This window comes from Branchiostoma belcheri, unplaced genomic scaffold (assembly GCF_001625305.1).
Source record: "Branchiostoma belcheri isolate BF01 breed outbred unplaced genomic scaffold, Haploidv18h27 scaffold2, whole genome shotgun sequence".
NCBI classification, from domain to species: Eukaryota; Metazoa; Chordata; class Leptocardii; order Amphioxiformes; family Branchiostomatidae; genus Branchiostoma; species Branchiostoma belcheri.
This window is the reverse complement of record NW_017803490.1, coordinates 9,024,300-9,046,950: the sequence shown is the minus strand read 5'-3', so window position 1 is coordinate 9,046,950 and position 22,651 is coordinate 9,024,300. Positions and strand designations below refer to the sequence as shown.

The 22,651-nt window shown below is 43.5% G+C and overlaps 1 protein-coding gene across 1 annotated transcript in view; it reads right to left on the bottom strand.

The window, feature by feature from the left end:
• Nucleotides 1-535: 535 nt before the first annotated feature.
• LOC109468522 overlaps nt 536-22,651 on the bottom strand; it is a 42,770-nt gene continuing 20,654 nt past the window's right edge. The window contains 46 exon segments of the mRNA XM_019766765.1: nt 536-1,271; nt 1,761-1,955; nt 2,442-2,537; nt 2,910-3,032; nt 3,666-3,779; nt 4,741-4,854; nt 5,256-5,369; nt 5,557-5,670; nt 5,803-5,916; nt 6,083-6,196; nt 6,429-6,536; nt 6,825-6,860; nt 7,060-7,101; nt 7,349-7,526; nt 7,664-7,908; nt 8,053-8,103; nt 8,422-8,599; nt 8,776-9,020; nt 9,155-9,205; nt 9,446-9,623; nt 9,800-10,044; nt 10,189-10,239; nt 10,552-10,729; nt 10,898-11,142; nt 11,288-11,435; nt 11,437-11,478; nt 11,480-11,512; nt 11,514-11,782; nt 12,241-12,270; nt 12,607-12,784; nt 12,949-13,193; nt 13,348-13,398; nt 13,655-13,832; nt 14,105-14,349; nt 14,529-14,576; nt 14,971-15,003; nt 15,161-15,596; nt 15,682-15,737; nt 15,876-15,905; nt 16,111-16,533; nt 17,455-17,502; nt 17,739-18,194; nt 18,455-18,493; nt 18,692-19,114; nt 19,838-19,873; nt 20,076-20,498. Of these exon segments, the coding sequence (XP_019622324.1) occupies nt 1,096-1,271; nt 1,761-1,955; nt 2,442-2,537; nt 2,910-3,032; nt 3,666-3,779; nt 4,741-4,854; nt 5,256-5,369; nt 5,557-5,670; nt 5,803-5,916; nt 6,083-6,196; nt 6,429-6,536; nt 6,825-6,860; nt 7,060-7,101; nt 7,349-7,526; nt 7,664-7,908; nt 8,053-8,103; nt 8,422-8,599; nt 8,776-9,020; nt 9,155-9,205; nt 9,446-9,623; nt 9,800-10,044; nt 10,189-10,239; nt 10,552-10,729; nt 10,898-11,142; nt 11,288-11,435; nt 11,437-11,478; nt 11,480-11,512; nt 11,514-11,782; nt 12,241-12,270; nt 12,607-12,784; nt 12,949-13,193; nt 13,348-13,398; nt 13,655-13,832; nt 14,105-14,349; nt 14,529-14,576; nt 14,971-15,003; nt 15,161-15,596; nt 15,682-15,737; nt 15,876-15,905; nt 16,111-16,533; nt 17,455-17,502; nt 17,739-18,194; nt 18,455-18,493; nt 18,692-19,114; nt 19,838-19,873; nt 20,076-20,498 (7,175 nt within the window). The 3' untranslated portion in view covers nt 536-1,095.

The following is a 22,651-nucleotide window of genomic DNA, read 5'->3' as shown; positions in this document are numbered from 1 at the left end:
GAATTGTTGAGTTTTACTTTCTTAAAGAGTTAAGTAATAACAGATAGACCTTCAAGCTAGCACAAGGTATATCTATGATAAGTAGATACTTACTAAGTGCATCGTTGAGTTTTACATCTGTGCTAAGATAACTTATAACAGATAGACCTTCACGCTAGCACAGTATATATTTATAATAAGTCATTCATTTATAATAAGTCATTCATTTATGATAAGTCATTCATTTATGATAAGTCAGCCATTTATGATAAGCCATTCATTTATAATATGTCAGTCATTTATAATATGTCAGCCATTTATGATAAGTCAGTCATTTATAATATGTCAGCCATTTATGATAAGTCAGTCATTTATGATAAGTCAGCCATTTATGATAAGTCAGTCATTTATGATAAGTCAGCCATTTATAATATGTCAGCCATTTATGATAAGTCAGTCATTTATAATATGTCAGCCATTTATGATAAGTCAGTCATTTATAATATGTCAGCCATTTATGATAAGTCAGTCATTTATAATATGTCAGCCATTTATGATAAGTAAGCCATTTATGATAAGTCATTCATTTACCCTGTTGATATTTCCTGAGGCTTATAATTCATTCGTAGACATAAATGCACAACTTCGAATTGTGAAAAATTAAAAACCTTCGTTATCATTCACTCAACCCTTTGTATTAGCAATGTATATCCATCACCATAATATCCACTTCAACACAGTGTTGTATCAGCAGCAAAAACCTGGTGTAAATTACGTTTTAAAACAGAGATTCTTTAGGGGAATAAAACGTATAAACACAACATGTCAATTATAGAAATATTACTCCAACATTAAACCTCTGTTAGATTTTCCCTCAATAATTTTAATTAGACAAATTACTTTTCTTGTTCACCAATTTCATTTTCAAGCAGATCTAGCAAATTGGCCAGATAATATGGTATTAAAACATTGTAATACAATCCTCTACTGTGGCCAATGATATATTGTCTAGCCAATTTGATGATGTCTTGGTTACGATTTTGTCACCAAAAGATATGCTTGAAGATTATGATGGACTAAGTTCAGATCTGCAGTACTGCATTATGTCGCTAGGCGTCACTCCTGAGCTAGGTTCAGGAGCTCACGCAGTGCGTTCAGCTTACTGTTCACCGCCTCGAACTCTTCCGCAGCCTGGGCTGCCGTGTCGTCATCAGAAACTGCGGTGTCGTCATCAGAAATAGTCATGTCGTCAGCTGGCTGATCCTCGATGTTATCTTGCGATTCGCGGGCTTCTGTGTGGCGAAAACAACAACAAAGAAATTAGATACATTGCCAATTTCTTTTGCCTAATATTACCACAAAGCAACGCTGCTTGTTCAGATCAAGGAGGATCTAGCTCCATGTTAAGATTAAGGCTACTATTAAGGTGGACACAAACTGAACATTCCGAAGGCGAAATTTCAGAGATATAGCCACTCTCCGATGCCATTACTGACACGTTTGCTAAACCGTTGTTATACCTGCTTTACAGATGCAGATACAGATATAGAAGCTGGTGTGTTACACCGAACGGTGGTTATACCGGCTATATACATACAAAAGTTGGTGTGTTACACAGAAGGGCGGTTATACCGGCTATACAGGTACAGAAGCTGGAGCGTTACGCCGAAGGCCGGTTATACCGTTCACATACAGAAGCTGGTGTGTTACAAAGAAAAGCTATACAGTACAGATACAGATAGAGAAAGCTCTTCTTTGATAAGAAGGTCGGAGCGTCTTACCTGGCTTAAGGAGGACCCCGTCTTCAAAGACATCCACAGTGTCCAGCTCCTTTAAGTTGGAGGGGCTATCCTCACTATGGTCCACGGATCCGCGCAGGCGCTGCTTCACTATCTCAGTCAGGTCATTCGGACTTGCAGAGTCTGCAGTGGACGGGTCTGTTTCCTTCTTTACTACTCCCTTCTTGACTGGGCAGGCTGGAACAGAACAAGAATGGTGTCAGTAAGAAAATACTACGAATACCACTGCCGGGGGCAACGCAGTTCTTCATGTAAGAACAAAACTGCTTCTACCAAAAAGGAAGAGCTCTTTGCAACTTCGACATAAGGTAGTCGATTGGCGTCTTAAAAGTATTAAAAATTGCATTCGTTTGAACCTCAAGTGGTATGTTTCTTGAAAATATGAACATGGAAAAATTGGAAAATGTATTGGCATTTAACCAAAGAGAAGGCCTGGCGTACTTTGAACGGATGTGGGAAAGAAACCGTATAACTGTGTTATGGCAAGCTCTAATTCGGTATTGAATATGTGTAGGTAAACTCCACTTCCTTCCAGCCTGCGAGGGGGCCATGACATAATGTATGGCATCTGCGATTAAATCTACCCCGTTTGCCACTGTATTGCATCGAAATACCTATACCCCCCCCCCCACACACACACACATAGTAAATAATTATCCTTACCACAGTTAGTCGTTTTGCAGCCACATCCACCGCCGCCGCTGCTGTACACGGAGATCTGGTTGTTGATGACATTGACAGCGCCTTGTCCGGCCGTTCCTGAAACACAGAGGGTAAAGTATAAGATACCTTCTTCAACCACTAGAAACAATGATGACTGTTTATTCCATGGTCTTGCCCATGGGCTACATGGGTATAAATGATAAATATGTATGTTAATATTAGCGGTAATTGGTAAACAGTAAAAGAGCCTAATGGCAACAATTTTTAAATATGAAAAAATATTAATTTCAGTGTACTGCGATGTACTTTTGACTCCATCAAAATGATTAAATAAACCATTCATTCATTCACTCATTCATTCATTCATTCACTCACTCATTTACTCATTCACTCATTCATTCATTCATTCATTCATTCATTCATTCATTCATTCATTCATTCATTCATTCATTCATTCGTTCTACCCACCAGAGCTTCCACCCGAACCGCCCCCGCCGATAGTGATGACGACGCCGTGACCCGGTGCCGGCTGGCCGGCCGCCTCCACAGCCTTCGGCTTCGGCGCCTGGGGTGCAGGCGGGCCCGCGGCAGCTGGGGGTGGAATAGGTACGTTTCATTAATCAAATGTTTATTGTATGTTCATGGGGCTAAATGCATATGTACGAGTATGATGCTACAAGTATATGGATACTTGAGTATCGTAATACATGTAATGCAATAAAAGTATAAAAGGCTAACGTAAACGTCTTAGTAACTTCTAGAAAGTATACTATCTAATCTAAGTCTTCGGGATTTCTTCTCTCTTTCTAAAGCAACTGGAGATGAATTGACAGTTTTTTTTGCAAAGTCACGACTCTGGGCTAATTGAAAGTGAACATGTGATGAGATACAAGCATAAAGTATGCGTATGTGTGTGAGAGAGGGGGCATAGAATAGAAAGGGGGCTAGAGAAACAAGGAGAGAAAAGAGATAGGTAGAAAAATAGATATATAGGGAGGTAGCATGTTTACTAGTACTTTAAAAAACAGATGAAGCATAGCTAAATAAATACTGAGAGAGAAAAAACTCTTTGGGCCTAGTTTGCCTGGCAGATATGAGGCATCCTAGCTATTCCAGCTGCAATAGGCCAGAACCAGAGCTAGAAAGTATATATGCTACGCTATGGTGGAGTAGATTCCGGAGTAAAGAGAGTAAAACAATCTTTATTTAATTATTTAGACCCACCTATCTCGCAGTAGTTTCCTCCATATCCCTTGGGGCAGCTGCACAGGAAAGCGTTGACCAGGTCCTTACATGTCCCACCATTCTTACAAGGGTTGGGGGTGCAGTTGTCTATATCTGTAAAAACACAACGGATAAACGTTCATATAGTGACTGAGTGACTGACTGCCATATGGTTATAGTGCATAGTATATACTAGTAGTGTGTAATTAACATTGTACATAATGCCCTGATCGACCGAGTTTATCGAGTGCCCTCATATACGAGAAAATCGCCCTCATATACGAGGAAAATGCCCTCATATACGAGGAAAATGCCCTCAGTACGAGGAAATGCCTCATATACGAGGAAATTGCCCTCATATACGAGGAAATTGCCCTCATATACGAGGAAATGCCCTCATATACGAGGAAATGCCCTCATAAACGATATAATTGCCCTCATATACGAGGTAATTGCCCTCATATACGAGGAAAATGACCTCAAATACGATATAATTGCCCTCATATATGAGGAAATTGCCCTCATATACGTGGAAATGCCCTCATTAGCTACATGGCTCATACACGAGGACAATGACCTCATACACGAGGGTAATACCCTCATATACGAGGAGAAAGGGCCTCAAAGGCGAGGATAATGCCCTCAAAAGGTAAATTCCTTCATATACGAGCAAATCCCTCAAATACGAGGAAAATACCCTCATAAACTAAACGCCTTCATGTATGAGGTCAATGCCTTCATATACAGGATAATACCCTCATATGTGAGGAGAATGCCCTCATATACAAGATAATGCCCTCATATAATCATATAAGAGGATAATGCCCTCATTTACGAGGGAAATGCCCTCATATACAGGATAATCGCCTCATATATGAGGATAATGCCCTCGTATACAGGCTAATGCCCTCGTATACGAGTAGAATGCCCTCATGAACTACATGTAACTGCCCTCATACGAGGTAAATGCCCTCATACATAAGTGTGTGTGTGTGTGTGTGTGTGTGTGTGTGTGTGTGTGTACTGTCACTAATTGAGTCCTTTTCAACAACAAACAATAGTCAGGAGTACTCACCGGTCTCGCATAGGTCCCCGGAATATCCTTTAGGACAGACACATGTAAAACCGTCAACTTTGTCTTCGCACTTTCCTCCATTCTTACAAGGCTTCGCGGCGCAGTCGTCGATGTCTTAAAGAAACACGCAACAACGTATTGGTAAATCTTGAGATACATTACAATAGGACTGAGGTTTTCAAGAATTCATTCTTTCCTAGAACTATCGCAGAATGTAACTCGCTGTCACCAAGTACAGTAGGGGCTTTGTCATTAGATAGCTTGAAACAGTGCCTAGAGTTAGATGTTCCAGGGTTAGGTGTAAGAAGTCGATCGGTGTAATGTAGCCAGCTGCCGCCGCGCCGCCTGCCTGCGAAGCTGGTGTGTTACGCCGAAAGGCGGTTATTCCGGCTATACAGATACAGATACAGATTACGTTGTAACAGATTTGAGACATACACGCACATCTTTAAGAATTGTCCCTGTCATTACTTGTATTGAGAATTGTTTACTAGAAGTTAGAGATTGTCACTCACTGGTTTCGCACAGGTTGCCTGCAAATCCTTTGGGACAGACACATGTGAAACCGTCCACCTTATCTTCGCACTTTCCTCCATTCTTACAAGGCTTCGCCGCACAGTCGTCGACATCTTTAAAAAAATGAAACATAATAAAGAATAAAGAATAAATATTTAAACATAATAAAGAGTCAAAGAGTCAATCCTATTTTTTGTACTTCAGTGAAATATATTTTGCAGCAAGGCTTGGAGATGTGTATAGCATGAACTGTATCAATTGGAAAATAATTTTATGACCAATGGCGAGAAAAGGACTCACTGGTTTCGCATAGGTTGCCTGCATATCCTTTAGGACAGACACAGGTGAAACCGTCCACCTTGTCTTCGCACTTTCCTCCATTCTTACAAGGCTTCGCGGCGCAGTCATCGACATCTTTAAGAAAAAATGATAAAGAATCAAAGAGTCAAACCTATTTTTATACTTCAATTAAATATGCTTTGCAGCAAGGCTTGGATATGTGTAGAACATTAACCAAGTTACCCAATGACGAAAAAAAGGACTTACTGGTTTCGCACAGGTTGCCTGCAAATCCTTTGGGACAGACACAGGTGAAACCGTCCACCTTGTCTTGGCACTTTCCTCCATTCTTACAAGGCTTCGCCGCACAGTCATCTACATCTTTAAGAAAAAATGATAAAGAATCAAAGAGTCGAACTTGCTGCAATGCTTGGAGATGTATAGAACATGAACTGTATCACGTGCAAAATTAAAATTACTTAATAACCAGTGATAAAAAAAATTATATCATCTTCTGTAGAATGAAGCTTTAGTTATAAATACTCACTGGTTTCACACAAGTTTCCTGCATATCCTTTGGGACAGACACAGGTAAAGCCATCCACTTTGTCTTCGCACTTTCCTCCATTCTTACAAGGCTTGGCAGCGCAGTCATCCACGTCTAAAACAAATAAAGAATGGTTAAGAATCTCATCCAGATTTTTAGATCCGTGTAATACGTCTTTGCAAAAGGTTAGAAAATATGCATATCATGACCAAAACACAATTACTCAAAATGCATATCATGAATGGTAAGTATCTTTATTAGTAATCTCTCGCAACAACTGTCAACGAAATGAGGACTTAATGGCATCTATAATAGATAGAATGAAACGTTAGTGATAAATACTTACTGGTTTCGCACAAGTTCCCTGCAAATCCCTTGGGACAGACACAGGTGAAACCGTCCGCCTTGCTTTCACACTTCGCTCCATTCTTACACGGCTTCGCTGCGCAGTTGTCTTTAAAAGATATACATTTGTATGGTTAGTAGATCTAAGTTTTGTAAGGTAAATTCACGTACCTCTAACTGTTCGGTGTCGACTGTACACCTTAATCATGGAGTGACCTAGTCTCGCAAGGAGGCGGGGTCTACACAAGTCTCGACCTAGTCTCGTGTTCTCGCGACGAGAACATAAATCCATAAAGGCGTTATGAAGTTATGCTGACTACAAATGTGCGTAAACACAAACACACAGACATACACACCAAAAACAATACCTCCATTTTTCATGGAGGTAAAAACCTACCTTTCGGTTTAGGCGGTGCTAGTTTCAGACCAGAGCCTGCAAAATTGACAAAAATCATTATTTATTTGTATGTTAAAGTTCCTATAAATGGTTTACTATCAAGCATTCCCAAACGGTTTGGTTTTCACGTCCTCTTAAGACATTTTATGTGATTGGTTGACAGTTGTTAACCCACCGTCATGGCGGACACTAAACTATAATCACGTGAGTGCAAGTATCAAGTTAACAGTCTTACTTGTCTGAGAGGCGCTTTGAGCTTTCACTGCACCTGCCACACCTGGAAAATTTAAAAAAAAAAGAAAAGATGAATGTTAATTATTAGGACATCTTTGAAGCTTTGCAAGGTATATTGTAAATTAATCCCTGATTCCTTCCCGTCCAGATTTAGATTTTAGTAAATGGAAGGCAGTTTCTGAACACAGCAAAAGGTAATTAACATCAAAATGACAGAACGTTTGGTGAAGTAGAATACATTTCATCTCAGCCGTTTATTAATTTCTTCTAATAAAGAGAATTTCCCATACCTCCATACACCTCCACCTCACACAGAATGAGGAACTGTTTCTTGTCCGGCAGAGCTATCCCCACATATCGGCCCGTCAGTCCGTCACAGTCCACCGTGATGGCTTCTTTCCCAGCAACAGACTGTTTTCCGCCACAGGTAGGGTTTTCCACCACGTTCGGGTTGTCACCAATGTAAACCTTCAAGGACAATTTGTTATGTGTAAGTTGTGAAGCTCTTTCGTAATCTATGACTGTATAAATTTAGTTTCATAGACATGTATTCGTTTCTAACCATTTTTTATGTGCATGACATCACACAGAAATGAAAAGCTAACCTGGAATCCTTCCAGCCACATTTCGCCGATGTGCATTCGCTTGTAGACGACCACCCGATCCACACACTGACTGCTGCCCAGGTCGACTCGCCACCATGGATCCCGCTGCATTTTGGTGTGAGTACAAGACTTTTTGGCATAGAAGGGGGTGCGGTCCCCGTCTACAGCCCGTCCGGGATCTCCTTTAAAGTCAACACTAGACTGGGTCGCCGGGCGGTTCAGGGCCAGGTTGGTTTGGCCTCCAGCTGGAAACAAATGAAACCAACAATTAAAACTACGAAAGCGAGGTGTGGATGGACAGTTCTGCCCTTTTCTACCAAACGCAAAAACCATTTTTAATTGACTCAAAAAAGAACGAAGGCATGCCCGATTCTGAATAAATAACTTACCACATTGGCCATATTTCGGCGTTGGCTTGCTGATTTTAGGTGCTGATGCTCCTGAAATACATTTACAATAGACAAATGGATTTTCTAGATAAAGACAGTCATTTGGGTCTGTAAATGGTCACAAAATGTGTCGAACTGGGATCCTAGACCTCAGCACAAAATCTCTTTTCAATCCAGGAAGAATAGAATAGATGCTGATCTAATCTGATGGATTTCTGATAAAACTTCAAACATCTTTAGTTTTTGGTAGAGGACAAAAAATCCATGTAAAAAGTTAGTTGGGTTGGGTAAAATATATGCGAAATGGACTACCACTTTGTACGTTCTAAGAAAAACTAGAGAGCTGCTAACATTTCTCCACAAACGTACCTCCATACACCTCCACCTCACACAGAATGAGGAATTGTTTCTTGTCCGGCAGAGCTATCCCCACATATCGGCCCGTCAGTCCGTCACAGTCCACCGTGATGGCTTCTTTCCCAGCAACAGACTGTTTTCCGCCACAGGTAGGGTTTTCCACCACGTTCGGGTTGTCACCCACATAAACCTTCAAGGACAATTGGTTATGTGTAAGTTGTGAAGCTCTTTCTTAATCTTAATCTGGCAGGATTCGAACCCGGGGCCTTTAGGTTCCGGACCGAACACTCTACCTTTAAACCACATGGCCCCACCTTTTTGATAAAGCGTTAATTATGATTTACAAAAAAAGGGAAATGTGGATACCTGGAATCCTTCCAGCCACATTTCGCCGATGTGCATTCGCTTGTAGACGACCACCCGATCCACACACTGACTGCTGCCCAGGTCGACTCGCCACCATGGATCCCGCTGCATTTTGGTGTGAGTACAAGACTTTTTGGCATAGAAGGGGGTGCGGTCCCCGTCTACAGCCCGTCCGGGATCTCCTTTAAAGTCAGTAGTAGACTGGGTCGCCGGGCGGTTCAGGGCCAGGTTGGTTTGGCCTCCAGCTGGAAACAAATGAAACCAACAATTAAAACTATGAAGGCGAGGTATAACTTTATTTTCTACTAAATGCTAGAACCATTTTTAATTTACTGAAGAAAACACTAATGCATGCCCCATTGAGAACAAAAAAACTTACCACATTGGCCAAATTTCGGTGTTGGCTTGGCGACTTTAGGTGCTGACGCTCCTGAAATACATAGACAATAGATAAATGGGTTTCATAGTTAAACAGAGTCATTTGAATCTGTAAATGGTCAAAAATGTGTCAAAGTGTGATCCTAGACCACAGTAAAAACACCTTCCGTTTTTTATAGAACAAAAATCAATGTCATAGGTTCGTTTGGTTAGCTACGACATATGCGATGTAGACTCTTATTTCATAGGTTCTAAGAAAGACTAGAGAGGTGACATTTCTCCACAAACGTACCTCCATACACCTCCACCTCACACAGGATGAGGAACTGTTTCTTGTCCGGCAGAGCTATCCCCACATATCGGCCCGTCAGTCCGGCACAGTCCACCGTGATGGCTTCTTTCCCAGCAACAGACTGCTTTCCGCCACAGGTAGGGTTTTCCACCACGTTCGGGTTGTCACCCACATAAACCTTCAAGGACAATTGGTTATGTGTAAGTTGTGAAGCTCTTTCTTAATCTTAATCTGGCAGGATTCGAACCCGGGGCCTTTAGGTTCCGGACCGAACACTCTACCTTTAAACCACATGGCCCCACCTTTCTGATAAAGCGTTAATTATGATTTACAAAAAAAGGGAAATGTGGATACCTGGAATCCTTCCAGCCACATTTCGCCGATGTGCATTCGCTTGTAGACGACCACCCGATCCACACACTGACTGCTGCCCAGGTCGACTCGCCACCATGGATCCCGCTGCATTTTGGTGTGAGTACAAGACTTTTTGGCATAGAAGGGGGTGCGGTCCCCGTCTACAGCCCGTCCGGGATCTCCTTTAAAGTCAGTAGTAGACTGGGTCGCCGGGCGGTTCAGGGCCAGGTTGGTTTGGCCTCCAGCTGGAAACAAATGAAACCAACAATTAAAACTACGAAAGCGAGGTGTGGATGGACAGTTCTGCCCTTTTCGACCAAACGCAAAAACCATTTTTAATTGACTCAAAAAAGAACGAAGGCATGCCCGATTCTGAATAAATAACTTACCACATTGGCCATATTTCGGTGTTGGCTTGCTGATTTTAGGTGCTGATGCTCCTGAAATACATAGACAATAGACTTTTTCTAGTTAAAGACAGTCATTTGGGTCTGTAAATGGTCACAAAATGTGTCGAACTGGGATCCTAGACCTCAGCACAAAATCTCTTTTCAATCCAGGAAGAATAGAATAGATGCTGATCTAATCTGATGGATTTCTGATAAAACTTCAAACATCTTTAGTTTTTGGTAGAGGACAGAAAATCCATGTAAAAAGTTAGTTGGGTTGGGTAAAATATATGCGAAATGGACTACCACTTTGTACGTTCTAAGAAAAACTAGAGAGCTGCTAACATTTCTCCACAAACGTACCTCCATACACCTCCACCTCACACAGAATGAGGAATTGTTTCTTGTCCGGCAGAGCTATCCCCACATATCGGCCAGTCAGTCCGTCACAGTCCACCGTGATGGCTTCTTTCCCAGCAACAGACTGCTTTCCGCCACAGGTAGGGTTTTCCACCACGTTCGGGTTGTCGCCTATGTAAACCTGCAAGCACGATGTGTTATGTGTAAGTTGTGAAGCTTTTTCTTAATCTGGCAGGACTCGAACCCGGGGCCTTTAGGTTCTGGTACCGAACACTCTACCTTTACACCACATGGCTCCACAAGTTCTTGATTAACTGTTTATGATTTACAAAAACGGAAAGGTGGATACCTGGAATCCTTCCAGCCACATTTCGCCGATGTGCATTCGCTTGTAGACGACCACCCGATCCACACACTGACTGCTGCCCAGGTCGACTCGCCACCATGGATCCCGCTGCATTTTGGTGTGAGTACAAGACTTTTTGGCATAGAAGGGGGTGCGGTCCCCGTCTACAGCCCGTCCGGGATCTCCTTTAAAGTCAATACTAGACTGGGTCGCCGGGCGGTTCAGGGCCAGGTTGGTTTGGCCTCCAGACTAAAAAAAGTGAAACCAACCATTAAAACTATGAAGGCGAGGTATGAATGGAAAGTACTGCTATTTTACCTACCAAGTGCTAGAACTATTTTTAATTGACTGAAAAAAAACTAAAGCATAACCGATTGAGAATAAATAACTTACCGCATTGGCCATATTTCGGCGTTGGCTTGCTGACTTTAGGTGCTGACGCACTACTTCCGTACAAGTTCAGTTCTCTCAGCCATGGCTGCCAGCCCCTGTAGGTCCTTGTGATGACGAACCTCCAATACCGCGCTGTTCCCTGGAACCCTGCCGAACTCCTGACGCTCCCTTGTCGCTTTCTGCACGTTTACCGACGGACTTGACGTCCTCCCAGTTGTACGGACTCCCAGTTTGCGACTTTTTGCAGCTTGAAGGCTTTAATGTCGTGTGCGGTGTCTCCGAAGTTGGTTATCCCGATTTTTGAGAGAGTGTAGGGCGCCTTGAGGTCCAGCACGATGTACCAGTTGTTGAATCTCCTCCTCAATTTCTGGGGGTTCCAATAGGTGGTGGTGTCGCCATCCAAGGCTTTGGCGGCATCATAGGTCTTTCCTCCATTCTGCCACGGTGTGCCGGCGGAGTCCACAACCCAGGACGGGTCCCGCCGCAGCCATGCAGCTGGTGAAGAACACAGATACTTAAGAGTTGCCATTTATTTAAAAGAGCATATTGTGCGTCGATAAGATATTTATAAAACATGATATGATTGAAGCAATATCCTGGAACATGTGGTAAATAACAGTTGTAGGTATAGACCAAAATTAAGGGAACCGACAGAAAGATGTTTTTGTTCTTAGACCACATCCACATATATCATTGTTTGACTGGTGTCTTTAATCCACCGCCATGGTGGACGCTAAACTATAGTGACGTGAGTGGAAATGTAAGAAACAGGGGGAGCGAGTAGAAACAGATAAAAACCCCTGGTGCCGGGCCAGGTTCGAACCCACGGCCCCCGGGCCACACGCCGACGCTCTAACCACTCGGCTGAAAAGGTCTAGACCCCGCGGCCGGGTCAGTTGGTAGCGCCTATACCCTCCCGTACTGTTACACAAACATCAAGTATAAGTGCTCACCTGTCAGTCCGGCCTTTGGTGCTGCCACACCTGAAAAATTGATAAAAAGAAAAGGACTGATTTAACATTGGCTTATGACACGCAAGCTAGCCCATACACAGGGCCTGTAGTGCGCTTTCGCTAAAATAAAATATTCGACATCTTAAGTCATATTTTACAGACATTTGCATTTTCCTAAGGAATATAAATGCACTTGACAAGGGTCCTAGAAGACGACAAAGACTATTTTTTTTTACTTTGAGGTGAAGACAAAGATTGAACATGACAAAGGTTGAAGCGTTATAGTAAGGAAAGGCAAAGTCTAAAAACTTGTTTTAATAAGATTAAAAATAACAGCAGAGAGATAAGAATTCCAGCTAACGGTACCTCCATACACCTCCACCTCACACAGGATGAGGAATTGTCTCTTGTCCGGCAGAGCTATCCCCACATATCGGCCAGTCAGTCCGGCACAGTTCACCGTGATTGCTTCTTTTCCTGCAACAGATTGCTTTCCGCCACAGGTAGGGTTTTCCACCACGTTCGGGTTGTCACCCACGTAAACCTTCAAGAAAAATATGTGTAAGTTTTGAGGCTCTTTCTTAATCTTAATTTGACGGGATTCGAACCCGGGGCCTTTAGGTTCTGAGACGAACACTATATCTTTACACCACATGGCCCCACCTTTCTTGATAAGTGTTTATGATTAACAAAAAGGAATGTGGATACCTGGAAGCCTTCCAGCCACATTTCGCCGATGTGCATTCGCTTGTAGACGACCACCCGATCCACACACTGACTGCTGCCCAGGTCGACTCGCCACCATGGATCCCGCTGCATTTTGGTGTGAGTACAAGACTTTTTGGCATAGAAGGGGGTGCGGTCCCCGTCTACAGCCCGTCCGGGATCTCCTTTGAAGTCAGTAGTAGACTGGGTCGCCGGGCGGTTCAGGGCCAGGTTGGTTTGGCCTCCAGCTGGAAGCAAATGAAACCAACAATTAAACTACGAAAGCGAGGTATAAATTGAAAATACTGCCATTTCATCTACCAAGTGCTAGAACCATTTTCCGCTGGTTACACCGACCACTGTTTCGTCTGAATGAGAAAGTTGTAAGATTAAATGACTTACCACATTGGCCAAATTTCGGCGTTGGCTTGCTGACTTTAGGTGGCCATATTCCTGAAATATATGGAGAGTGCAGAAAAATATTTAATGAGATCCAACTTGTTAAACATGGTAATTTGTATGTGTAAATGGTCATTACTTGTGTCTAACTATGGTCCAAGACCACAGTACAAAAACCCTTTAGATCTTGGTAGTAGACAGAAAGTTAATGTCACAGATTCGCTTGGTTAATTCCGATATATTTGATGTGGACTACCACTTTATATGATATAACAAAAAGTAGTTGGTACACAATTTCACACAACCGTACCTCCATACACCTCCACCTCACACAGGATGAGGAACTGTTTCTTGTCCGGCAGAGCTATCCCCACATATCGGCCCGTCTGTCCGTCACAGTCCACCGTGATGACGTCTTTCCCAGCAACAGACTGCTTTCCGCCACAGGTAGGGTTTTCCACCACGTTCGGGTTGTCGCCCACGTAAACCTTTAAACACAACATGTTATATGTAAGTTTCAAAGCTAGTTTTTAATCTATAAATCTGAGTTTCCGATTTGTGATCACTGTTTTATGGTCATGACAATTAACCGAAAAAAACTACCTAGCATGTGCTTTTCCCAAGGGCACAAGATCGGTGGCATGGCAGGATTCGAACCCAGGACCTTTAGGTTCGGAGCCGAACACTCTACCTTTATATCACATGGCCCCACAGTTCTTAGATAAAGTGTTTATGATTACAAAAAGGGAAATGTGGATACCTGGAATCCTTCCAGCCACATTTCGCCGATGCTCTTTCGCTTGACGACAACCACCCTATCCACACACTGACTGCTGCCCAGGTCGACTCGCCACCATGGATCGCGCTGCATTGCCGTGTGAGTACAAGACTTTTTGCCATAGAAGGGAGTACGGTCTCCGTCTACAGCCCGTCCGGGATCTCCTTTGAAGGCAGTAGTAGACTGGGTCGCCGGGCGGTTCAGGGCAATGTTGTTTTTGCTTCCAGCTGGAAAGATGGCAAAAATCAATGAGAATGTACTGCCTCAATCTACTGAATCTAGGATTTAGACATAAAAAACACTTCTGAATGCCAGATGGTGTCTATGGTCTGCTACGATTTAGTTTCATGGATAAATTTATCTCTATGTTGAGATTGAGAAAAGAATATTCGTTTTCAACACTCACCACATTGTCCTTGCTTCGCCTGTTGCTTGGGTGGTGAGGTTCCGCTACCTGTATTGGCAGAGAAGGGTACAGGTTTTAGCGTCTTAAGAAATATGAAACCTTTGTCTTCGTTTTACACATACTGGTGTGTTTGTCACCCAATTATGCTTTCATGACGAACATTGATTTTCCCTTCTAAAAGTATTAAACTGTTTCTCTCCTTTGCTTATTAGACATCTTTTGTGCTTGTGATAAGCTATCTATACTTTTCACTCATGGTGTAATTGAGGCATCATCTTGGTACCTGCGGTGAATAGCAGCTGTAGTTAGACCAAGAACAAGAGATTCAACAGAAAAATGCTCCTTTTCTCAGACATCTTATTTGATTGGTTGACAGGTGCCTTTAACCCAACGACATGGTAGACGCTAAAAAATAATCACGTGAGTGCAAATATCAACTTACCAGTCAGTCCGGCACTTTGGGCTGTTGTCTCACCTAGGAAATTACAAAAGAAAGGATTACTGTTACAATACTTACTGGGTAAGTCTACTGAGGAAGACCAGACTGGTCGAAAGCTCTAGGTGAGAGAACTTTTTGTGTTGGACCAAAAAGTGTTAACTCTAAACAAACACTAAAAAGGTGTTCATCTTACCTGCTCTGGTTCCGTACAAGGCCAGTTCTCTCAGCCATGGCTGCCAGCCCTTGTGGGTCCTTCTGACGATGAACCTCCAGTACCGCGCTGTTCCCTGGAACCCGCCGAACTCCTGGCGCTCGCTTGCCCCTCCCTGCACGTTACCGACGTACTTGACGTTCCTCCATTTGTACGGACTCCCAGTTTCCGACTTTTGCAGCTTGAAGGCTTTAACGTCGTGTACGGTGTCTCCGAAGTTGTTGATCGCGATTTTTGAGAGAGTGTAGGGCGCCTTGAGATCCAGCACGATGTACCAGTTGTTGAATCTCCTCCTCGTTTTCTGTGGGTTCCAGTAGGTAGTGGTGTCTCCATCCAAGGCTTTGGCGGCATCGTATGTCTTTCCTTCATTCTTCCACGGTGTGCCGGCGGAGTCCACAACCCAGGACGGGTCCTGCAGCTATCCACCTGGTGAGGAACATAGAGAATAAGGAGTTGCCCTTTTTTTTAAAAAAAATTCTGCGTCGACAAGCTATATATAACACATGGTATGATTGAATTATCATCTTGGTACATGCGGGGAATAGCAGTTGCAGGTAGACTAAGATCAAGGGATCCAGCAGAAAGATGTTTATATTCTTAGACAACATTTTATATGATTGTTTGACTGGTGTCTTTAATCCACCGCCATGGCGGACGCTAAACTATAGTGACGCAAACATGAAGTATGAGGGATTACCTGTCAGTGCGGACTTTGGTGCTGGCAGACCTGGAAAATTGATAAAAATAAAACAATTAATGTAAGATTGGCGTATGACTCGTAAAGCTTAAGGCTTAGGCTAAAATCAAAATATTCAACATGGAAGCGAAATGTGGTTTCGCATGCTAGCAAGTTTGGTTAAGCTGTATCAAAGTAGTCAGGTAGAAAGGGTATGGTCTAACGACAAATGTTTAAGAGTTCATTGCGGACGTACCTCCAAAGACCTGCACCTCACACAGGGTAAGTACTCTTCTTTTGCCTGCCAGAGCTATGCCCACATATCGGCCGGTCAGTCTGCCACAGTTCACCGTGATGGCGCCCTTGCCTCTGACGCGCTGCGCTCCCCCACAGGTAGGGTTTTTCAGCACGTCGGGGTTGTCGCCCACGTAAACCGTGAAGCGGTTCAGCCTATTCGAGCAGCAGTCTTTCCGGTTGGTGACGACCACCCGATCCACACACAGACTGCTGCCCAGGTCGACTCGCCACCATGGGTTGGCCTCCCTTGCCGTGTGGGTGCAGGAGTTACTTGAATAGACGGGACTATCGTTTCCGTCCACAGCGCGACCTGGGGCTCCTTCGTATGCAGTACTCGACTGGGTCGCAGGGCGGTTCAGGGCAATGTTGGTGGTGCTTGCAGCTGGAAAAACAATTAACAGTCATTAACAGTCACAACAGCGTCTAGCACCGCGGCAAAAGACAGATTCTATCCATTGTTGACTCATTCATGTATGGATGAATGAATGAAAAGGTCATGTTTAGTGAGAAGTGCACCTCACTATTATGTCCATTGTTGATTCATTCATGTATGGTTACACCAAACACTGAGTATCTAACGTACCAACCACTAAGTATCTGATACCAGCCCAGAAAAGATCAAGAAACAGTCATGCCTTCAAATATCAGAGTTATCAACCAAGAATTGAGGTAATCAAAAATTCGTATTTCCCCAGAACTATCGTAGACTGGAACTCGTTGCCACCAAGCACAGCTGTGGTATCATCACTCGAAAGCTTCAAAAACTCCTGAAATCAAATGTGCAAAGATTGAGTGTAACAAGTCGTTCGGTGTGATATAGCTAGCTGCCGCCCCGCCGCGTGCCTGCGAAGCTGGTGTGTTATGCCGTAGGGCGGTTATATCAGCTATACCGATACAGATTTATAAAAAAAGGTCATGTTTAGTGAGCAATGTTGGCCATCAGGTTTACTGGGGCCAGACCAGTGTAAGGCTGGAAGAATGGTGATGTTTAGTTAGGATACAATACAAACTGGGCTAGAAGACCATCAGAATGTACTGTCTTAAGTGTGGTTAATGTCGTGCAATGATTGTGCTTCTTTTTCTCCAGGCCTGAAATAAAGAATTCAAGTGCAAAAACAATGTGCTAAAACGTCGGAGAAGGTTAGACATTCAGGTAATAAGATGCGCCAACAAATAGTTGCTAAAAGCAACTGGATATAATTTCCAAATGGCTATCTAGTTCCCTATTATTGAGTTATCTGTTTAAAAGTAATGTACACGTGTACTAAAAAGAATTGACAAATTAGTTGGACTGAGTACTCACCACATTGTCCGAGTTTTGGTGGTGCCTTGACTTTAGGTGGTGGAGTTTCTGTATTGACAGAAAATTAAAACAAAAAATAATGAAGAATGATGCAAAAATAAAAATAAAAAATTAAAAAATTAAGAATTAAAAATAAAAAAGAAATAAAAAAAACGCCTGGGGTTACTTGCCTACTCTACCTTCATGTCAAGTTTCAATTCATTTAGCCCCAAAATGAAGAAATTAAATCCATTTAACGAAATAGCAGGAGAAGAAAACAAACAATAAAAAGGTGTTCATCTTACCTGCTCTGCTTCCGTACAAGTTCAGTTCTCTCAGCCATGGCTGCCAGCCCCTGTAGGTCCTTGTGATGACGAACCTCCAATACCGCGCTGTTCCCTGGAACCCGCCGAACTCCTGACGCTCCCTTGTCGCTTTCTGCACGTTACCGACGGACTTGACGTCCTCCCAGTTGTACGGACTCCCACTCTGCGACTTTTGCAGCTTGAAGGCTTTAACGTCGTGTGCGGTGTCTCCGAAGTTGTTTATCCCGATTTTTGAGAGAGTGTAGGGCGCCTTGAGATCCAGCACGATGTACCAGTTGTTGAATCTCCTCCTCAGTTTCTGGGGGTTCCAGTAGGTATTCATGTTCCCATCCAAGGCTTTGGCGGCGTCGTACGTGACTCCTCCATTCTGCCACGGTGTGCCGGCGGAGTCGACAACCCAGGACGGGTCCCGCCGCAGCCATGCTGGTGAGGAACCTTGAGAATTGCCATTTATAAAAAAACATATTGTGCGTCGACAACCTAATATATATAACACATGGTATGATAGTAGCATTATCCTGGTACATGTGTTGAATAGCAGTTGTAGGTAGGCCAAAATCAAGGTAATCAGCAGAAAGATATTTATGTTATTAGATGAGATGTTATTGTTTGATTAGTGTGTATAATCCATTGCCATGGCCGACGCTAAACTATATGTAGTGACGTGAGTGCAAATATCGAGTATAAGTGCTCACCTGTCGACGGTGCCTTGCTGACTGCAGGTGGCGGAGTTCCTGTAGTGAGAGAGACAATGAAAATTTGTAAGGTGTAAGAAAATATTAGACATTTGTCTTTGTCGGAAATCCCAAACCACTTTTATGGGGAAAGTTGCAATTCACATTTGTTTACCTGTACATGTAGCCTACGTGGAGCAATAGAACATGGTGTGGTCGAACTAACGACAGATGTTTAAGAGTTCAATGCAGACGTACCTCCAAAGACCTGCACCTCACAGAGTGTGAGGATTTTTCCGGAGCCTTTCAGAGCTATGCCCACATATCGGCCGGTCCGTCTGCCACAGTCCACCGTGATGGTGCCCTTGCCTCCGACGGACTGCGCTCCCCCACAGGTAGGGTTGGCCGTCACGTCGGGGTTGTCGCCCACGTAAACCGTGAAGCCTTCCAGCCTATCCGAGCAGCAGTCTTTCCGGTTGGTGACGACCACCCGATCCACACACAGACTGCTGCCCAGGTCGACTCGCCACCATGGGTTGCGAGTGTTTCTCGTGTGGGTGCAGGAGTTACTTGAGTAGGCGGGACTAGTGTTCCCATCCACAGCGCGACCTGGGGCTCCTTCGTATGCAGTACTCGACTGGGTCGCAGGGCGGTTCAGGGCAATGTTGGTGGTGCTTGCAGCTGGAAAGACAATTAACAGTCACATCAGCGTCTAGAACCTCGGCAACAGACAGACTATGTCCACTTTTGACTGATTCATGTATGGATGTATAAAAATCATTCTTGCACCAGGACATACGCCTGTACAATAAGTCTTCTTAGTAAGACTGTTCTTGAAGTTTTCTTGTCTTAACCTCAGTGCTCATGGCGATGCATTTGGTATTTATGGGTGTGTTGTTTTGTCATGTATTCGTAATGTTAGTCACGATTGTATAGTCAGTGCTATTCAGCTTGTTTTGTACACGCTGCGAGACTGATTTTTCAATAAACTGTTAAACTGTCAATAATAAAAAGGTCAGGTTTAGTGAGAAGTGTGTGCACTGGGTCATCAAGCTTACTGTGGCCAGAACAGTGGGAGGCTGCAAGAATGGTAGTGTTTAGTCAGGATACAAAACAAATTGTGCTAGAAGTCCATCTGAATTTGCTTTCTTAATTACGGTCCATGTTGTGCGATGATTTTGCTCCTTTTTCTCCAGGCCCGAAATGGATAAACTCATTGCAAAAGTAATGTGCTATAAATGTCAGTGAAGGTTAGATATTCAGGTAATTAGATGCTCCAACAAATAGTTGCTAAAGCAACTGGATATACCTTCCAAAATCATATCTAGTTGCTTATCATTGAGTTACTGGCTTGAAAGTAATGTGCTAGAAAGAATAGACAAAATATTTGTATTGAGTACTCACCACATTGTCCAAGTTTCGGTTTAGGTGGTGGAGTTCCTGTATAGACAGAGACAATGAGAATTTGTAAGGTGTAAGAAAATATTAGACATTTGTCTTCTTCGGAAATCCTAAACCACTTTTATGGGGAAAGTTGCATTTCAGATTTGTTTAGCTGTACATATAACCTACCTAAGTGGACCAATAGAACATGGTATGGTCGAACTAACGACAGATGTTTAAGAGTACAATACAGACGTACCTCCAAAGACCTGCACCTCACAGAGTGTGAGGATTTTTCCGGAGCCTTTCAGAGCTATGCCCACATATCGGCCGGTCCGTCTGCCGCAGTCTACCGTGATGGTGCCCTTGCCTCCGACGGACTGCGCTCCCCCACAGGTAGGGTTGGCCGTCACGTCGGGGTTGTCGCCCACGTAAACCGTGAAGCCTTCCAGCCTATCCGAGCAGCAGTCTTTCCGGTTGGTGACGACCACCCGATCCACACACAGACTGCTGCCCAGGTCGACTCGCCACCATGGGTTGCGAGTGTTTCTCGTGTGGGTGCAGGAGTTACTTGAGTAGGCGGGACTAGTGTTCCCATCCACAGCGCGACCTGGGGCTCCTTCGTATGCAGTACTCGACTGGGTCGCAGGGCGGTTCAGGGCAATGTTGGTGGTGCTACCAGCTATAAAGATGAAGAACACAAGAAGTTACGGCCAATGCCGTACTTACGTTTTGTCTTTCAGGACTAACTTTAGAACAATAAACATAAAATGGTCATTATACTATGCCTTTTTTTCTTGTCCTATGCATATGGCACCAAAGGGATGAAATTTGAACGAAAGCTCATTTGTTTTGGTAGAATCAGTAGTTGCCATGTTCAAAAGTTATTCCAACACAAGAAAGAGCTCACCGTAAAGTTACTGTCAGTGAGCGAATGCATCACACATCTAACAAAGGTTGTCGAGATCGACGGGATATTTATGGTGAGCTACTTTCTTGCGTTGGAACAAAGCTTTAACTTTGCAACAACCTTTTACCAGCTTATAATTATAGAAAGTGACCGTATTATTCACTTACCACACTGCCCGGGGCTTGCTTTTGCTGTACTCCCTGTAATGCACAGACAGATTAGAAATAGTTTGTTGAGGGTTAATTAGTTTATTTAGGCTTTTTGGTAGCGATATCTCTGTGTGTCTTCAAATTATGCTTTAAAGATAAACACTGTCTTTGTTATCCTGATGAAACAAATTGCGACTCACATATTAACACGAGTGGAAACCTTTTATACGGGTCTTAAGGTAGAATCAACTGAGGCCACATCGACTCGAAATGTGCAATTTTGTAAGTTGATTTCCTCGATTGATTCAGCCTGTTCCTAATCCTAACCCTAACCCATTCGTGCATAGAACTAGAAAGGCAAGATTCTGAAGACACTATCCAGAACCATGCCATGCCTAGCCCTAACACATTCTAGACACGATAAGAACTTATTTGGACTGATTTAAATTGACTTTACTTCCAACTTCTGTATTTAGTTATGTCAAGCATCACTTCCGCTACCTACAGACTAAAAATCACGACAATCCGTCAATCGGTTCTTGAGTTATCCGCCTTTTCATTAAACTCCTGCAGTACCAGGACAAGCTGCCAGGGGGACTAAACTAATGACTTTTTCCCGAGCACAAGAGCTACTGGTATCTTTCATGCAAAATTCGTGACCCAAGTATGTCTAGATCATNACCGTGATGGTGCCCTTGCCTCCGACGGACTGCGCTCCCCCACAGGTAGGGTTGGCCATCACGTCGGGGTTGTCGCCCACGTAAACCGTTAATCCTTCCAGCCTATCCGAGCAGCAGTCTTTCCGGTTGGTGACGACCACCCGATCCACACACAGACTGCTGCCCAGGTCGACTCGCCACCATGGGTTGCGAGTGTTTCTCGTGTGGGTGCAGGAGTTACTTGAGTAGGCGGGACTAGTGTTCCCATCCACAGCGCGACCTGGGGCTCCTTCGTATGCAGTACTCGACTGGGTCGCAGGGCGGTTCAGGGCAATGTTGGTGGTGCTTGCAGCTGTAAAGACAATTAACAGTCACATCAGCGTCTAGAACCTCGGCAACAGACAGACTATGTCCACTTTTGACTGATTCATGTATGGATGTATAAAAATCATTCTTGCACCAGGACATACGCCTGTACAATAAGTCTTCTTAGTAAGACTGTTCTGGAAGTCTTCTTGTCTTAACCTCAGTGCTCATGGCGATGCATTTGGTATTTATCGGTGTGTTGTTTTGTCATGTATTCGTAATGTTAGTCACGATTGTATAGTCAGTGCTATTCAGCTTGTTTTGTACACGCTGCGAGACTGATTTTTCAATAAACTGTTAAACTGTCAATAATAAAAAGGTCAGGTTTAGTGAGAAGTGTGTGCACTGGGTCATCAAGCTTACTGTGGCCAGAACAGTGGGAGGCTACAAGAATGGTAGTGCTTAGTCAGGATACAAAACAAACTGTGCTAGAAGTCCATCTGAATTTGCTTTCTTAAGTACGGTCCATGTTGTGCGATGATTTTGCTCCTTTTTCTCCAGGCCCGAAATGGATAAACTCATTGCAAAAGTAATGTGCTATAAATGTCAGTGAAGGTTAGATATTCAGGTAATTAGATGCTCCAACAAATAATTGCTAAAGCAACTGGATATACCTTCCAAAATCATATCTAGTTGCTTGTCATTGAGTTACTGGCTTGAAAGTAATGTGCTAGAAAGAATAGACAAAATATTTGTATTGAGTACTCACCACATTGTACCAAGTTTCGGTTTAGGTGGTGGAGTTCCTGTA